Raw genomic sequence first — 13,729 nt, forward strand, 5'->3', positions numbered from 1 at the left:
CTAAAAATTGGTTTCTATTAATCTCTGCAAATAACTCTTTTTTTTAAGACAAATCCTTCACTACACTAAATGGTTTATGTAGAAAAAAAACAAAAAACTTTCATATCATGTATATATTTTTTAAAAGATTATTTATATTTTATTTGATTTGAGGCACATCGGCACAATTTAGGCCATGTCGTGCCTGTTGAAAAGATTACATAAAATAAAGAATTATAACATTTTTAAATATCCAAATATAAGTTTTAATTGTGTATTAATTCCAATAGTAGAAAATAAGTTTTCTCTAAACATTAAACTACAATAATATTCAGTCAATCAGACTATTAGTGATTCAATCAGACTATTAGTGATTCAATCAGACTATTAGTGATTCAATCAGACTATTAGTGATTCAATCAGACTAAGAGTGTATTAATCCGACTATCCATGAGTCAATCAGACAATCAGTGAGTCAATCAGACAATCAGTGAGTCAATCAGACTACCAGTGTATTAATCAGAATATCCGTGAGTTAATCAGACTATCCATGAGTCAATCAAACTACCAGTGAGTCAATCAGACAACCAGTGAGTCAATGATTTTTTCAATAAATTAACCAAATCAATTAGGCTATAAGTCAAAAAGTCAATGTGTGAAAAGTCAATTAGACAATGACATAGTCTATCAATTTTATTATTGCTTTTTGTACAGCACATTATGCTATAGCAAGCTCAGTGCATTATGATCCAGCATGTTTTATGTTTAAAATGAAAAAAATATATGTATTGGTACCCTTTGAAAAAAATAAATGTTTTCAAGTCCTAAAATTTTCTTTTAATTAAACATTTTTTTTTACACTAAACCATTCTCTTTCTAGTTCCACGAGAACCAACAAAATGACATGTTTCATATTATTTCACCTTCGGTCAACGTCTATTTCTATTTCTGAATCATTTCAAATGCCTTCATAAAAAAATAATTTATGAGTATCTGAGTGCATATTGTTCACACTTACCTAACCTGCAAGATTGTGATAGTGTGAAGCCCTAAAAGATTTCTAAACAAATTTTCTAAGTCTCTCTGTAGCTCTCTAGCAAGTTCTCTAAATTCTCTAGAATTTCTCTCTTCAAGTGCAGGAGAATATCTTAAACTGCTGTAGTGAATAGTTACTCTATAATAACCTGATGGAAACAAAAAAACAACAACAAAACATTAGATAAGTGTTTTCTCTGAGTTAGTAGCAACCAAATAATATACTGATTGGCAAAAAAAAAAAAAAAAAAAAAGTTTTATACAATACAATATTTTTTGTTGTGGTGGAGCTGTTTTCTATCTTATTCAGTATGTTTAAAATAGCCTTTTCCATTTTTTAGGACTAATTTATTTATACATAAAGGAAAGATTTTAATATGATCACATCATCATCATCACACTCCATTTAATTCGATTTTGTTTTTGTATTTAAAGATTATGGTTTCAGTGTTTTTTTTGTTATAATTGCTACTTTACTTTTGAGTCTTCTATCATGAAGGCTTTCTAAATTTAGTGATTTTACTAAAGGTGTACTTTAGTCAAATTTGAATATTCGTTTGTTATGAATCTCACTGCTCTATTTTGTGTCTGTTCCAGTTTCTTAAAGTTTTCTTCAGACAATTTCTTGAGTTGAGGGGTCCCAAACAAAGGATGCATATATTCTATTATTGGCCTAACCAAGGTTAAATAACATTTTAGGACCCAGTTTAGTTTTATGTTCTTATTTGATTTATAGAAATTTCTTTTAATAAACCTGTTATAGTCTATATTGAGTAAGGGTAATCTATCTTTTTTTTTTTTACTCCATCATTTTTTTTTTATTTTTTTTGGGGGGGGGGGGGGGGGGGAGCTGAAATGTGGAAGGTTAACAGGTGTCTCCACCTTCCCAAACGCTCTAAACTCTAAAGTAGTATAAGACCATCTCAGACGACAGCTTGCTTTAATTAACCGTGACCTCTAGATCTAGATCTATAATGTCGATATCGAAGGTGTCGCTTTAACTGGCACAGAGAGAGAGGAAAATACCTGGTAGCAGAAGCTTCTGAAACTAGTGAAAGAGATGACAGCGGTAGATCTAGATAAATCTATATTAATATATTATATTATTATAAAAGACCACGGGGTACACATTTTGATACCGAAAGAAAATATATTGCAGAATACAGACTCTAGATCTAGATCTAGACGGCGAAATGAAGATTTAGAAATATTGCCACTTGAAATTCGACATTCTCTCTTCGAACTCAAAGACAATCCTTATTTTTCTACATACATTTTTTTAAAGTTATGAAAGCCAAATATTATTTAGATATAAATAATTTCGATTAAATTATTCATACACATTTATATCATTATATAGTAATAATATAGATTATACATTTTATATACAATTGCACATGCAGGCCTACATATTATCAATAAGCTAATTAGTGAGTTTATAAATGTTTATTTTGATTATTTTAAAAATTAATTTGATTTTACTTTCTTCATACAACCACAGTAAAAAAAAAAAAAAGTCCACAAAATATAGGTCTAGATTACAGAAAGATTTAGATACGATCTTGAGTCTAGATGTAGATTCTTAGATCTAGATCTAGTACTGGAACTAGATTTTAGTAGGTCTATTAGAGTTGACTTATAATAACTGCGGTAGATTTTGTAATAGTTTCTAACGGTTATAATTATATGAACGTAAACTATGTTTTCGCGTTGACCGTAGGTGTATCCTATTCGAATGAAGAGGTTTTGCTTATGCTCCTTTTCAGGCAGTAGGCCTAATTTCGAAAATCTTATAGGGCTACATGTTGTTGACATGTTGAATTTTAGAAGACGGGTGTCGATAAATATGAGGCTGAGATTATGTAAAACATACAAAAGCTGCGTAACAGTGTTAGATCTATATTTTAAACACGAAAAGCATTTTAAAAAATATTTTTAAAAAAAAATGATACCTCGCTTTAACCTATACAACTAATAGCTCTATAAAGCTTGTCTTCGAAAAAGAACATTTTCACCCGACCCTTCCTTATTTTATTTTATAAAATACAGACGTTACTTCAAACAAGAAGATGATTACGTCCTACGCGTCATGCATCTAGTAATGCATGTCAACCAATGACTTAAATTCTGCAAGTCATTGGTTTTCCAGTCTGGATCAAGCAATCCATTCCATGTTCTAATAGCACTAGGGAAGAAGAAGCATTTGTACAAATTTGTCCTAGCATATGGAACGAGCAATGTGCAGGGGCGGACTGGGTGTCAAAATCGGCCCGGACATTTCTATAAAATTCGGCCCACAAATTCTCGATCATGTGATGGCATCCATTTCTAGGTGTATCGGTCCTTAAAAATAATTGTTAAGTTTGATAATGTATCGATATACATGTATACAGTGAACTCTATATCTTTATAAGCAATATAGCGTCTTTTTAAATCAGCAATTATGTAGTCCCTAAAAAGATGAAGCCTACTAGTAGCACTGTCTACATTCTACATTTTATTTTCGGAAAATGTATTCGATTAAAATAGTATTACACTGTAATGTCTGTGAAAGATTTTGTTTAAACACGACGCTCAGAGGGCCTTTTAAACAAATAAAAATAATAATATAATAAGAATATTATAAAACCTTTAATAATTTGAAATGTGCCAAAGTGGCGATCAGGCCATTTCGGTGGCTCTACCGGCCCATTTGGGTACCGGCCCACCGGGCATTTGCCCAAATGCCCATATAGCCAGTCCGCCCCTGGGAATGTGCCTTTATTTTTGTGTCTTTCTGATTATTTTATTCGTTTTTAGTTTTGTATTTCAAGATTACGGCTCAGTGTTTTATGTGTAATCGCAACTTTACTATCCCCCCCCCCCCCGGAGAATAAAAAAATCCTGGTTATACAAATATATAGATCTACTAGACTTTATGTGCAAAATGAAACTCAAAGAAAACTATTAAAAACACCTGTTGATATGTTTTCATAGATGAAGACAATGTATGTTACATTGGAAAAGAGGTTTATTGAGTCATCAAAACTTGATTTTCATTACCAGACGGTGGGTAAAATCATTCTTTAATTTAGGCCTATATCAATTATGCCGAATGCATTAGTCCTTTCAAGACCACGATAGTCTTTTCAAAACCGATGTTGGATTTAGATCTAGACCTAGTTCTCTAAATAGCCAAATTTAAATTCATTTCTTTTTCTAGTTTGAAAAATTATAACGGTCAAACTAGAGTGTGGCCATCGAGCCAGTAATTCTTTTCTCAGCGATATATATCAAATGTTAAATGTCTAAGAAAATCGTTAGAGCCGTTTTTGAGATCCTTCTCTAGATTCGAACTCCTCCTTGACGTTGTGATTTGAATAGGCCTATAGGTATTGTAAAAAAACAAGAATATATATTAATCACGACAGCATCTAGAGATCTAGATCTACATAGATGACTGTGACAATTGGGCAAACAAAATAGGGGATGAGGGCGATCGCCATTACCCCTCCCCCCCCCCCAACCGATCAACCAGTAGGTCTGTTACACCTTTCCGCGGCGTGACACATCCCCAGACGGTATCGTAGAGTAGGCCTAAGTTATGTATTGCTACTTACGTGGATAATCTACTACCACGGGTAATACTGCTACCGGGACCTTGATTGTAGCTGTCTGCGTGACGGCAGTCACTTTTTCCACTGGACTTTCGGACGTGCCACTGCCATCCTCGGAGTTGAGCGGCGTGGACGTTGGGTCCCCAAGCATTAAATCCTCATCGTCAGAGAGCGCGGCTGACCTCTTCACGAGATTCACTTCATTGGCTGTGTCCTCAAAATCAAAATCTTGCACCTGATACATCCAAACAAAACAAAAAAAGTATCCCATTAAAAAATGTAGCCTATGTGTAGATTTATAATAATGTATATTGTCGGTATCATTCAGTTTATCAATCAGTTGCGTAGCGACCATTGCACGAAGGACTTCATTGCGGCCAAGCCATTATTAATAAGCGAATAAGTGAGGGTGTCTAGATGCCACTAGCGGTACCAGAGGTCATCAAAAGAGGGGAGCGATTTTTTCCCCTAACCTTAACTCCCAGTATCCCTTATCCCTATGTATAAACGCACACACGCAATATATATTAGATAGATAGATAGATAGATAGATAGATAGATAGATAGATAGATAGATAGATAGATAGATAGATAGATAGATAGATAGATAGATAGATAGATGGATGGATGGATGGATGGATGGATGGATGGATGGATGGATTGACGGACGGACGGACGGATAGACAGAGAGACAGACAGATAGATAGATAGATAGATAGATAGATAGATAGATAGATAGATAGATAGATAGATCAGAGCAAAAAAAAAATTACATCAGCATTTCTCAACCTTTGCTAAAAAACAAAAAACAACAACAACAACAACAAAACAGCTACGTTGGTGACCCTTCTCTTGAAAGCTAGGGGGCGTGGAGCAGCTGTAAGCTCCCTCAGCGGGGTTCGGGGCAGAGCCAAGCATTCTCTTGCATTCCAACTACAGAATTGCATTTTCCTGACATCTAGGCCAAATTAAGTTTAACAAAGTGTGACTGACAGTCGAGGCACTAGTTTATCTTTATTAGTTGTATCTATATTAATATTATCTTCATATTAAGCGAGACCTCTCGTAGTTGTCCTGCTCTAGTGGGCATAAGAAATCAAGGATATTTGACCGTTTTAAATAGCACAAAATGTATAATTTTTATAACTTTTAGATTAATCTTTGAGCGTCGCCGCAAAAATTAAGAAGGCCAATTAGATTCTACTCTAAATCGCAATTGTTACTTAAAAGTTTATACTTAAACGTTTTTCATGAATTCTAAATTTTCCTTAAAAAAGTCTTTCTTAAAATAATTATGACAATTCATGCGCAATGACATAGACATATTTGAGCCCCCGCTGAGGTTATCACCTTTACATCTTCATGGCGATACCACAGCCACAGGTGGATCCTACAGGGATGTAAATAGATAACCATGGATCGTATTAATTTATATTTATTTAACCTGCGGCTACTACAGCAGGTAAGAGTAGAAGTATTGACAAGGGAGATAAGCCTTTGCCGAAGGCCTCATTTGGAGTTGTCTTTCAACGCACGACCACAGTAATCTCCCGTAGAAGTTAGAAGATGGGCACCAACCTGTGGCTTACTAAAAATAGCCAACATACACATGTTTCAGGGAGATAACCTCTCTTCGGAGTGTTAGTATCGAGAATCCTGTGGTCAGCATACTAGTATTTATTTTCGAAGCACAAGTACTGACCACGTTCTTCAATAAACGCCATGGGAAAAGGTAATTTAATCCAGGGGCCAAGTGTTATCTTTTACGGCAGTGTTTCGCTGTTTCCCAAACTTTTCCTTAACGGAACACTTCGCTCATTCTGAGTGGAACACTTTGCTTATTTTTTTAAGAGAGGTCAATTCACAGGTGGCCTACTTGCTCATTATTCCAGTGGTTCGTGGAACACCTATTCCGGCCTCGCCGAACACTATGATTCAGTGGAACACAGTTTGAGAAACACTGTATCAACGGAATCAGAAACAAAGCGTGTTTACCAAAAAAAACAAATACACTTTTACCAAAGCCGACGCATTGTTGGGACATAGTGAAAACAATTAACTCTTTTTCTCCTAACTGACGATACCAGCGTTGATTCCACCAGAATGTGGTAAACAATTACGGAGAGAAAGAGTTAAAACACGAAACAAGGGCTGTAACTTAACATTGTATATATTACAGGCAAAGTGCGATATTCATAATAAAGTTAGTTATCTTCCCTTGTTTACATTTTGAATTTTATGATCCAGTTAACATTCACGGGACTTTTTACAAAGCTTATATCAACTCTGTCTGTCTGTCTGTCTGGCCAAAATACTTCTTAATCTCGGATCAGAGTTGGATCAAGATGAAACTTTGCACTATTATTATTATTATTATTTTACTTTCTTTCTTTTACTTAAGTCTACTACATGTATTTCATCTCAAGTAAAGTATGTGTATATTGTAATAAAAGTTGTATTTAGTTATGTTCAAAAGGAAGTTATTCAATTTATTTCAAGTTTTGTAAGTTTAAATATAATACGTCTACCACCAGTCTGGTCCTACAAATCAACGACCGTTAACAGCACCGCCCCTGATCACATAAAGCAAAACAACAATACTTTTTTTTTTAAATCAGAGATGAACTGGGAGCAGTGCTCTCCAGATCAGATAATTCTCCTTCCATATGGTTATTTCTCGCAAGGGGTGTATCTCCAGAGAATGATGATTTTTATGCCTTACGATAACTTCTGCAGCTTTGAGGGACGTTGCTAGAATTCACTGATGACACTGCACAAGGGCATGGTTCGCTGGTTAAAAAAGTCATTTTCCGGAGTATGTGTTATCTTAATCTGTTGTACCTAGATGCCCGAGGGTGTCATGTGGCCAGCACAGCACAACGACCTACTGCCTTTACTTTTTCCCAACTAATGACAAGTAACAATTAGAGTTGGTGGGCTCAGAGGCGTCCCAAAGATCCTGAAGTTTAAAGTCTCAGTCTTTACCGAGATTCGAACCCAATACCCTAGGTTCGGAAGCTAATCGATTTACCCACTAAGCCACCACGCCCACGATGTACCTTGTAACCCGGAAGCAAAAAAAGTATTCGATGTTCGCCTCATTTCACCTTAAAATAAGAATATTTTCCCCTCAAGTATCAAATGTGATAACAATGAAAAAATAATATTAATACTATAATAATCGCAGCTTAGGGTAAATTATATATTATAACAGACCCCTGTTCTGGCAACTCTTTTTTTTTTTAACTCTTGGTATCTATTTGAAAAGCCAGTTGAGACCCATTAGTCAGTTGCATTAACTATACGGAGATGAGCAACGCATACTGAGGTGGTGCGCGATAATTTGGCAATTAACTGGGTGGGAGCACTAGATGCACTGCTGGGCAGATAATGGTTAATTGTCCTCAGCTTCGCTAAAAAAGGATAAGCTATGATAACCCGAAAAGGTTTAGATGTACCGCGTGCATTCAGATGAACTGGAGATAAAAATCTGTGATGGAATCTAGGGTTAGGGAAATATTAGCATGGAATTTTTAGAATTTTGCGATCAACACAAAACATGCATTCATATATAGAGCTGAGAGAGAAGCCTAAACAGCCGCAAGGAGATATTTTAAGAGAAAGAAGAGAGGGTGTGAGAGAAAGGGGAGAAAGTGTGGGTGAAGAGAGGGGCAAGGGGGCAGTGAGAGAAAATAGAACTGAAAGGGAAAGAAATCGACACGAAATCTACACCATATATACAAACATGACACTTGAGGGTAAAACGGCTGGAATGTAACCAGCGTAGATGGCAAGGTCAGTAAAAAAATATAATAATAACAATGTCAGAGTCACCACCCTAGCTTTACCCCATAACTTTTTTGCTTTACGTGATGTTATAGTGCCGGTGCATTTAACTTTGCATGACAAGAAGTGTGTGCACAGTAAATATTGTGTGATGTATTTGTGTAGACAATCTATTCCGAAGTAATAGCCCTATTTATAAATGAAGCAAGCCTTTGTTTGCTGAATGAATGCATAGAGATAGCTGCGATTCATATGTTATAAAGCTTTTTTTTTTTTTTTACAAAACATCTGTTCAAGTCACAACTTCATGGAACCTGGGGGGTGGAGGAACCTGGAAACGGCTCTAACGATTTTTCTAGAACATTAACAGTTGATGTAAATAGCTTAGAAAAGAATGGCAGGTTCGATGGACACGCAAATAACACTCTAGTTTGACGTTATAGTATAACTTTTCAAAGAAAAAAGAAATACATTTAAAATTTGGCTAGAGAACTGGTCCTAGATCTAGATCCAACATTTGTTTTGAAATGACTATCGTGTTCTTGAAAGGACTATCGCGTTTGGGACTTTCCGAATGTAAGGTATTATTGACTCAGGAGGCAAAATTGTGCGCATCGTCTTTCAATTCTAGATCTAAAGGTCTGTCATTGGAATATTCTTTATCTTCTTCTTCGTTCTCATTTTACATGTCGGAGGGTTTAGATCAGTAATCCTATAACTGCTCACTGCTCAGTGGTTTCCGGATCAGGCAGTTCTCCTTATGATTTCAAAAAGCTAGTATAAGTCACTTAAACACTAAACCCGAGTAGATGAAACTGGTAAACTAGGGATAGTAATTCATCTAGGAGAGAAAACTCCGAAATCAAACACCTGCTGCCTTGCAGGTGATCTTGGATGATCAAAGGCTATGGGAGCATACTAAAAAAGAAAAGCAGGCGAAAGCCGGAGTCAATGGGCCTCCTGGCGCATAACACATTGACACGCAACCTCATCTATATTGGAATATTATAAAGTGTAGTAGCTAAGAAACAATAGCTCTATAAGTTGTATAAAGGAGTTTTTTATGATGTTTTTTTTTAGTGTTTTTCCTGCTCTTGCTTTGTATATATATATATATATATATATATATATATATATATATATATATATATATATATATATATATATATATACAGACTTAAGTTGCTAAAGAAGATGATACCATAGGCAAACACCTTCGCCCTTTTTGTCAGATGTTCATTCTATCATATTGTATCGTGTCTACTTCGCCAAAGGAAGTTTCGCGCTACTTAAAACTATGAAGTGCAAAGGAAATACTTAAAAATCTACAGCTATCTCTAGTATTATGTTATTAGTTCTTTTATATATACATAAACAAAAACATAGTTAATTATCTATGAGTTTATTTTATTCAATGATTTAAGAGCGATGCCTAGATCTATGTAGAAGACTCCATTCTGCTGAAAATGGAATTTCCCAGAAGTTCCCGCGACCTCGTTTTACCTTTTTTCCCCCCGCCATGACTCACGCCCTTGTCTGACTTAATGAGAATCTCCGGGTTAGGAATGCAAGACTAGACAGACATCAGTTCGTGCACATCCTAGATCTATAAATCAGAGGCGTAGAGTTAAGGTGGTCGGCGATGAAAAAGTAGGCCACTTGTTCAATTTTAATCATGAGTTTAAATTCATTTCTACGTTCTTATTTGAAGTTTGAGTTGTCAGTTTTTTTTTTGGCACATCGACACACTTAAGGCCAAGTCGTGTCTGTAATCACTAAAAGGTTACTCACCCTTCATAACACAAGGGCTAAATTTTATTTAGTTAAGTTATTAAAATAACAAGGTCTATTCACTCACAGTTAAAATAGTAAAGGTAGTGAAAATTTAATAATTTAGTAAAAATCTTTTGTAAATATTATATGTACAGTAACGTCTGTACTATATAAGATACGCAACTCAAGAAAACATTAAGAAACTAGAAGAAATTTCTATAGATCAAATAAGAACATAAAATTAAAATGTTATTTAAATCTTGGTTAAGCCAATAATAGATTGTGCATCCTCTGTTTGGGACCCCTCAACTCAAGAAAACATTAAGAAACTGGAACAGACACAAAATAGAGCAGTGAGATTCATAACAAACGAATATTCACATTTGACTACAGTAACACCTTTAGTAAAATCACTTAATTTAGAAAGCCTTCAGGAGAGAAAGACTCAAAAGTAAAGTAGCAATTGTACATAACACATTGAACCATAATCTTCAAATAAAAACACAAAATCTAATAAAATACTCTGAAAGACACAAAGATAAAAGGCACATTCCTCGTTTCAAACGCTAGGACAAATTTGTACAAATGCTCCTTCTTCCCTAGTGCTATTAGAGCATGGAATGGCTTGCCTGGGCTAGCCAGGAAAACCAGTGACTTGGCAGAATTTAGGTCATTGGTTAGTATAATATGCATGACTAAATGCATGACGCGTAGGACGTAATCATCTTCTTTTTTGAAGTAACGTCTGTGCTATATAAGAAGAAAATTGTTTACAAATTATTATTATCTGTTATAGATCACAGGCGTGTGGCCAATGAAATAGTAATTTTTATCCCTAAGATATATCGTAAATATCTAATTTCTAGGAAAGTTTAGAGATTTTACTACTGATGTTGTTCTAGTCAAAGTTGTTGTTTTAAGTTAATAAACGAAGGTCTATTTTAATAAATTACAACTATTTTTGTGCGCTCTTCAGCATTGTAGAATCTAATTTTTTTCCCACGTAGAACAAAATAATTTTTGGCCTTTCAATATGGCGTCATTGACATTCATTATTTTGTCTATACCGTCTGTCTATATTAAAACCTCTCCCAATCTTCCTCTTCCAAACCTTCTAATCCTCCTCTTTTCCTTTTATCGCGGATTTTTTTTTTTTTTGGGGGGGGGGGGAGGTTTCCCGTATAACGCCACCGCATTCGATCATATCGCTTTCTTGTCTTTTTCTATCTTACCGAATTTTATCGCTTATAGAAAGTAAACGGGATCTTAAAAAACCAAAGTGTAAACTAAGAGTAGATCACTCTGCTTTAATTTTAGTGTGAAAAACCTCATTACACAACCAGCTTTCTTTCCTGCAGAAGTCATTGCTTTTCTCCCTATTTTTTTGGTGTAAATTCTTCGTCTGCCTCATACAAAACCAAACTGGGTTTCCGGCGCTTTTTTTTTTTTTGCTTGCCGGTAGAAATCAGCGACTGCCTAATGCTTATTGACATAAAAATATTAACATTATAGTTTATAGTTCTATACCTGGGTTGACGTCACAAAGGGGAAGTGACTGTGGACCGGATGTAAAAGGGAGAGGAGAAATTCCTCTTTCTCAGTGTTGCTTGTACTAGCTTTACAAAGGGATGATTACTAAGCCTTGGTATGAAAGAGTCTAGACCCGGTCTCTGTGAGCAAAGACAAGGGAAATAAACAAAACACCTTGAAAGAAAATTATGTCCAGAAGTTTGTTTCTATTGTTAACGACTTGACTCGTTTATCGGCTCCAAGATTGTTTCTAATGTGTTGGGGGTAGATCTAATGGCGGATGTTGGTAAAAAAAAATATAAAGGCATTTGGGGGGAAGGAGGAATGTTTTGAAGTTTGATGCGACACAGAGACAGACTATATCAGAAAAACAAAGTGAGATTGAGAGAGCGCGAAAGAGAGAGAGAGAGATGGGGTAAAGAGGGACAGAGAGATAAACAACAAGAGAGACAGCGAGACAGAGACAACAGGAAAGATTGCAAGAGAGAGAGAGAAAGCCTGCGATGGAAAAAAAGAGCGGGAGACAGCGAGAGAAAGAGAAAATCAGCAAAAGAGAGAGACAGCGAATTATAGAAAAAGTGAAAGAGACAGAGCGAGTGAGAAGGAAACAGAGGAAGAGAGAGAGAAACTGTGAAACAGAGAGAGTGAGAGAGAAACCGAGAGAGAGAGAGAGAGAGAGAGAAACAGGTAGAGAAAAACACGTTTTCTTCATCCAAATTTTACAATTTTGTTACTTTTTCATGTATGATTTGTTTGATAGGCAGGTGTATAGGAGACAGGCAGGGCTGCTGCTCAAAGCACCGCGCTTTGAGGTAGCATGGATTGCAGTACTTAAAGTAAACACATCCGCCCTGCGCAGCATGCACTTCCCAGACTCAGCCCCCTGCTAGAGCCGCCCCTTTTTTTTTTTTAAATAATTCCAGCTAACTACAGTTCGTAAAAATCAAACAGACTAAATGAATGAAGCATATGATTGATGTATTATTGTGTATGTTGGTATGGGTATTTTTTAATTGTAGTTTTTCTAACCAACGCTGAGGTGAAAAAACAGGCCGGGATAGAATGGTAGCAGGAGCCTAAACCTTAACGTAGTCTACCTCATATCGCTTTTTTTCCCCCATTCCTTCCATAAGCTTACACTTTCACCAAAGATAAGTAATGACTCAATTCTAAGACGCGGAGAGTTTTCATCGATTGGGTATTTACTTAGTGAAGTAAAAGAACATTAAAAAGTTGGAACGGAAATAGATTAGAGATAGAATAACGGACGAGAACTCTTGTAGTAACTTGACGATTTGGACAGTGCCCTCCCTTCTTCGTGTAATAAAGTTTTATGTTTATAAAGGCCGGATTAACTTATTCTGTACTATTTGTCCTGTTGGTGAGTTGTATTTAAGAACTTGCAACTACAAGTAATATCATTTCCAATAAAACAGTCTCACAGTTTGTTCAACAACCCCTCCACTCAACGTAAACTACCAACCATCAACAGACCAAAAAAAAATTTAATTCTTAATTTTTAAAATTTCTCATTTTCATATCGATTTGATATTTCGGACATAAACTTCTGTAGAGTTACAACACATTTTAGTAAAATTTCAGAAAAGATCACTTAGTGGTACCGTCTATACCATACATTTTCGGCGACCCTTTTCACAATCCCCTACTCTGCCGCGACCCCCTCCCTGCACACACACACATACAGAAATAGAAGAGTAGACAATATCAATCCATATTTTGGATCGTCTTAGGCGACCCCTGGCAAAGCGTCAATCAACCCCCCCCCCCCCAGGGGGTCGCGACCCACAGGTTGAGAACCCCTGACTTAATGAATAGGACGTTCAACACTAAAACTCAATTTGCTGTGACAGTTCAATATTCCATCTATGAGACTCTGGAAAACTAGCATTGATAGTGTATTTTTACAAAACGTATATCAACTCACTAGGTCTGTCTGTCTGTCTGGTAAAAATTTTGAAAATGTGCATAATTATTTCTTTTACCTGACAACACAAGATTAAATTTATAAA

At 35.7% G+C, this 13,729-nt stretch overlaps 1 protein-coding gene across 4 annotated transcripts in view; it reads right to left on the reverse strand.

Annotated features, from left to right (window-relative positions):
* Window positions 1–13,729, reverse strand: part of LOC106052673 (basement membrane-specific heparan sulfate proteoglycan core protein-like) — a 161,726-nt gene that overhangs the window by 106,404 nt on the left and 41,593 nt on the right. For all 4 annotated transcript variants that reach the window (XM_056007474.1, XM_056007472.1, XM_056007475.1 and 1 more), the window contains exons 3-4: window positions 4,614–4,845; window positions 998–1,163 (exon numbers count right to left, since the gene is read on the reverse strand). In XM_056007474.1, the coding sequence (XP_055863449.1) occupies window positions 998–1,163; window positions 4,614–4,845 (398 nt within the window). The remainder of the gene's footprint in view (window positions 1–997; window positions 1,164–4,613; window positions 4,846–13,729) is intronic.

This window comes from Biomphalaria glabrata, chromosome 13, assembly GCF_947242115.1.
Source record: "Biomphalaria glabrata chromosome 13, xgBioGlab47.1, whole genome shotgun sequence".
NCBI classification, from domain to species: Eukaryota; Metazoa; Mollusca; class Gastropoda; family Planorbidae; genus Biomphalaria; species Biomphalaria glabrata.